The 5,466-nt window shown below is 66.5% G+C and overlaps 1 protein-coding gene across 1 annotated transcript; it reads left to right on the top strand.

The window, feature by feature from the left end:
- Positions 1 to 2,905: 2,905 nt before the first annotated feature.
- LOC123323764 (platelet endothelial aggregation receptor 1-like) lies at positions 2,906 to 5,443 on the top strand (the record flags this gene model as incomplete). The annotated part of the gene is made up of 5 exons (XM_044912243.1): positions 2,906 to 3,003; positions 3,658 to 3,762; positions 4,081 to 4,181; positions 4,871 to 4,963; positions 5,200 to 5,443. Coding segments are annotated over exons 1-5 (641 nt in total), but the record flags the coding sequence as incomplete, so codon positions are not given.
- Positions 5,444 to 5,466: the final 23 nt, after the last annotated feature.

Below are 5,466 nucleotides of genomic sequence, written 5' to 3'. Positions count from 1 at the left end.
ATCCCGGCGGGCTCTGTGGCCCGGGGCAGGGTGCTTTCTCCTGCCAGTGCTCTCACCTGTCAAACAGTGCTGCCTCCCGTGGGGGACCGAGGGCAGCCTGACATGAGACCTGGGAAATGGCGCGGCTCCCCACCTTCCTCCACACAGTAAAGGATGCCTGGGCCACCTGAGCGTTCTTGGGAGGGAAGGTGTCAGGCAGGAGCCTACGGTGAGGTGGATTGGGGCGCCCTCCGTGAGTACGGATTGGGAGCCGGAGCTGCTGATTTAAAACCGGGGTGGGAGGGGGAGTGTAGGCATGTGGGCCCCTGTGCTGGTGGGCCTGGGGGTGTTGGGGAGGGACAGGACCAGGGCCTCAGGTTCCCCAGCCCGTAGGGGACAAAGTCTCAGATGGAGACAAGCTGGGGGGCCCGGCTGGGGCTCTGGGCTCCTGGTCTGGCCTGGGGTCCCCCTCCTCAGGGGCTGAGGTCGGCCAGGCCAAAGACTGCCCCTCCTTGCCGGGATCCTCATTCCACCTCTCCACCTCTCCCCTCCCTGCGGACCACCCACTGGTCTCACCGACCCCACTTCCAGCCCTGCTCCTGACCCACTGGGCCCCCTGTGTACTCTGGGAGCCCGAGGCCCTTTGGGAAAGGAGAATCTCCCCACCCCTCCAGCCCCTGATCACCCGTTATCAAGGTCAACCCTGGGATGGGGGTTGGAGCCCTCCTAACGCTCCCCTGCCCACCTCCTGAAGCCCCCAGGTGAACCATTTCCTCTAGACGTTGGTTTGGGGGGCAGTGACTGGTGGGAGGGGCTGATGTGAAGGCCCCTGGCCCTGCCTCAGGTCCTTCCTGCTGTGGGGTGTGTGCCCCCCCACAGCCTCACGCTCTGGGGACATGGGTCCAGGAGAGGGGGGTGCAGGGTGGCGATCTGGATCTGGATCCCTTCAGACCGAGCCCCAGTCTGAGGACAGCTGAGGGCCCAGGCAGAGGGCAGTGTGAACACAGGGTGGAGGTGGGAGGTGTGTGAAGGCTCAGGATCCTGCCAGGGCGCAGCCAAGGGAGGCCCCGCGGGGACGAGGTCACCTGGGAGCCCACAGGGTGGGCCCTGGAGGCAGGCCTGGACCTGGGAAGGTGGCCTGTGCAGGGCAGGGGTGGAGGGGATAGTCTGGGGATGGTGGCAAAAGGAGCCAAGTCTGTTTGGGAGGGGGATGGGGGGATGCAGAGGTTGCGGTGGGGGGTTTGCCCCCCGGGACAGACATTCATGACTGAGGCCTGGCTCTCTGAGGACAGGCTGAGTCTCCCCCTCACCCCTTCAGACGGGGCCTGTGTGCTCAGCTCAGGAGACAAGCCGCTGGCCCTGTCCCCTGCATCCCACCCTCTGAGTTCAGGGTTGGGGAGCAGGGAGCCCGTGACCCCACTCCCTGCTGCCCTCCCCCACACACGCACACGCCAGCCAGGCTCGATTTCCTGTTTTCAGGCTCCATATCCTGAGCGCTGGGATCCCCCAGGACACTGCCAGGCCCCCCAGGCCCTACCCCTGGCTCCTGCGAGTTTCTCAGACCACAGGGTGCCTGGTGAGTGCCCCGAGGACTGAGGGTGGGGGAGGAGCACCAAGGAGGCCAGTGGTGGACGCGCGTGCCCTGGGGGAGCTGTGACAGGGCCACCGGTCATCCCGCAGGGGGGCAGCAGAGGGTGACATGGGGTTAAGTCGGGGCGCATCTCTCTCCCTCGACTTGGAGGGCTGAGAGCGGCTGGGGGGCCCTGGGAGTGTGTGGGTGGGGGGCGTGGGGTGGGGCCAGGCAGCAGGCATTCCAGAGATACTCAGGGGGGGAAGGGGCCAGCAACCGCGAACTTTCTCTCTTCTCAGGGAAAATTATAAGCAGATGTGGGCGCCTCAGGGAGGCAGGGAGCCGGGAGGCAGGGCAAGTTTTAGGAGCATGGAACACAATCTGACTCGGACTGCGGGGGTGGGTACTCAGGAGCTCAGCCCCTCCTGAGCCCTGCTGAGGTCCTGACCGGCTCCCCACCCGCCTGGGCGAGGCCAGGGCGGAGGAAGAGGCCGAGAGGAGCTGCTTCCAGATGGCTGAGGCGGTGGTCGGAGGGAGCCGGGGGCCGCTTACATCTGAGGCCGGCCTGGGGGCCGTAGCCCTGGGACTTGGGGGCAGTGGTGCGCTGCTGGTGGGCTGGGGATGGGGTTGTCCCTGGTTTGTGGTGTTTGGCAGTGTCCCTGGTGTCAATAATCCCCCGAGCGAGCGTGATTTCAGGCTCCTAATGTGTCCTCTCTGGCCGGGCACTGTTGGCTCCCGGAAGCCCGTGGACATGCAGCAGACACCAGTGGTTAGGAGGGGCCTCCTTCAAGGTCACCCGGACCGGCCCTACTCCCAGCCCTCTTAGCCGCCGGCCCCCAGCTGCATCAGAGGGGTTTTGGCCTCCGCCTGCATGCATGCAGTGACAGGAAGCTCCCCTTCGAGTGGCCGGTTCCATGACAGGCTGCTGTGGCTGGAAATTCTTCCTCCAGCGGAGCCCTGGTGGGCTTCCCGCATGACTTCCCCACTGGCTCCAGCTTCCCACCTCCACACCAGCGTCCCTGTGCCCTGGGCAGGGGCTGGCCGGGGCTCAGAGATCCAGGGCAGGAGCCCCGCCTCTAGAGGCCCTGGGCCATGTGTGAGAGAATGGTGCTGGGAGGGGTGGGGGCAGTCTGCAGAGAAGGAGAGGTGTCACTTCGGGGAGACTTTAAGAGGTGAGGACTCCGGAGAAGAACGGAGGGAGGACGGCCAGGCAGAGGGAACAGCCACCTGGTCAGGGATGCGACCTTGGGGAGCAGAGCCCTCCCATGACGGCAGCCTCGGGTATTCTGCACACCCCCCTTCTGGTCCCTGCAGATACTCGGTGGCCCGTCACCTGCCCCAGCGCCTGGCCTCGCAATGCTACCCCCTCTGTGCTCCCTCCTTCTGGCCCTGGGCCTGGGGCTGGCTGGAGCCCTCAACCCCAACGACCCCAACACCTGCAGCTTCTGGGAAAGGTAAGGGGCCCTTGCTGCTTCCCCAGCTCCCCTACTGTCTATGGGGTCTCCTCTCCCTCTCCTTCCCTGCCTCCCTGCCTTTCCCCAGGCCCCCCTCCCATCCCTCCTGATTCTGCCCCTGCTCTCTCTCCTCCCCTGCATGGGCTACCTCTGACCCTGTCCCTTCCTCATCCCTGTCCCCTGGTCCCTGTGGGAAGCTGGCTGCAGGACAGAGCACAGGGTGGGAGCCATTCGCTATGGAGCAAGCAGGGGGCCTGGTCCCGGGGGAGCGAAGGGGACAGGGTTGGGGAACGAGGCCCAGGTCGGGGTTTGGCCAGAAATGCTTCACCCATCTCCATCAGCTGGGCCCAGCAATCAATTCTAGCTCAATCTCCCCTGTAGGGAGGAGGAGGAGGGAGAAATGGAATGCTCTGGTCCAATAGGGCGAGGAGGGGGCAATGATGGGGGGTGTCCCAGGAATATTCAACTCTGGGAGGACCCCTCCAAACGGAGGGGGCCAGGATAGGCATTCCTCCTAGGCTTGGGGGAGCAAACCCCCATGTTGGGGCAGCATTCCTCAGCATGGCCAAGCCCTCATACCTCTGCTTCCAGAGTGCCCTGTGGCAGCCAGGCCTCCCCCCCACACTGAGCCCTGGCCCCATCCCTGTCCTGCAGCTTCACCACCACCACCAAGGAGTCCCACTCCCGCCCCTTCAGCCTGCTCCCCTCGGAGCCCTGCGACCGGCCCTGGGAGAGCCCCCACAGCTGCCCCCAGCCCACGTGAGTGCCCACCCCGCCGTGGGCTGCGTGCTGCCTCAGCGGGCCCTGGGCCTCCACAGCCTCATTCTCTTCTCGGAAACGCTGGAGTGAGGAGGAAGCACTCAAGGGGTGGGGGGGCTTGTGTGGGCCTGCGTGCGTGTGCGTGTGCGTGGGGGGGGCAGTGAGGGAATGCTCCTTTTGTGCCCCCCACGCCTGGAGTGGTGAGCCTTGCCCGGATTCCCCAGTGCCACACGGTGGTGCCACAGGGTGGTGCCACACGGTGGTGGGGGTGGCCGGCCTCAGCAGGGGGCACTGAGGGCCACCTTCGGGGTCCCCTAGGGTCGTCTACAGGCCGGTGTACCGCCAGGTGGTGAGGACAGAGCACCGGAAGCGCCTGCGGTGCTGTGTGGGCTTCTACGAGAGCCGGGGCACCTGTGTCCGTGAGTCTGGGTGGGGCCAGGGAGGGGGAGAGGGAGGGGGAGAGGGAGGGCCCAGCCCCCGCTCCCCTGCCCCCTCCGGGCTTGTCCTCGCCCCCTCCCCCAGCAGCTGCCACTAGCCTCCTCTGTCCTGGCTGACCCCATGTTTCTCCCTCCGCTTCTCTCCCTGTGTTTGAGCATCTCTGTCTCTGTCTGTCTGTCTCGGGGCTGCCTTCGTGTCTCTCTGTCACTGAGTCTCTGCCTCTTCCCATCCCTGTCTCTCTGTTGCTGTCTGTCTTTGACTTGTCACTGCCCAGGCTCTCCTGCCCGGCCCCCCCAAGCCCCGAAACCCCCGACAGGAGCCTGCTCTGCCTCTCTCCCCCTTGCCTCATCCCATAGAGACTCCTACCCAGCCCGACCCACTCCCCGCCGGCCACCCGCTCTCTGCACACAGCCAAGTCTGGTCCCGCCCGAGGAGCCCCTCTCTGTTTTCCCGACCTGGTGCTTGGAGAAGTCACACTGAGGGGCTGGGGAGCGTGGAATCTGAGCCTTTGTCAAGTTCTGGCCTGAGTTGCTGGCCCTGTCTTCTGCGGCTGCTTCTTCGAGGCAGAAGTGCTGCTCCGGGAGGGCCAGGCCCCCAGGGTCCGGCTTCGGAGGAGGAAAGGTGGGTGGGCCAGGGGAGGCGTCCCTCACTCCCTCCATCTCTGCCCCAGCGCTCTGCGGCCAGGAGTGCGTCCACGGCCACTGTGTGGCTCCCGATCGGTGCCAGTGCGCGCAGGGCTGGCGGGGCGGCGACTGCTCCAGTGGTGAGTGCCGGGCGGCTACGGGGGCGCGGGACTGGTGGGCACCCTCCTGACCGCGCACGGGCGCTTAGTCCCCTAGGACAGGCGCCCCAGAGCCCCACAGCGGCCAGCTGCCTTTTCTGAGGTGTGGCACGGGGCACGGGCGTGGGGGGCGGGCTGGGACACAGAGCCGGGGACTGAGTGGACGTTAGGGAGGGGGAGACCCCCAGTGACCCCCTTCTCCCCTCCTCATCCTGCAGCGTGTGCCCCAGGCACGTGGGGGCCTCAGTGTGACAAGCCCTGCCACTGCGGGAACAGCAGCTCCTGTGACCCCAAGAGTGGAGCCTGCCTCTGCCCCTCCGGCCTGCAGCCCCCACGCTGCCTCCAGCCCTGCCCCTCCGGCCAGTTCGGTCCTGCCTGTCAGTTACCCTGCCAGTGCCAGGGAGCGCCCTGCGACCCCCGGACCGGAGCCTGCTTCTGCCCCCCCGGGAGAATGGGGCCCAGGTGCATAACAGGGCCGCAGACAC

This window comes from Neomonachus schauinslandi, unplaced genomic scaffold (genome assembly GCF_002201575.2).
Source record: "Neomonachus schauinslandi unplaced genomic scaffold, ASM220157v2 HiC_scaffold_717, whole genome shotgun sequence".
NCBI classification, from domain to species: Eukaryota; Metazoa; Chordata; class Mammalia; order Carnivora; family Phocidae; genus Neomonachus; species Neomonachus schauinslandi.
This window is presented reverse-complemented; position numbering and strand designations above follow the sequence as displayed.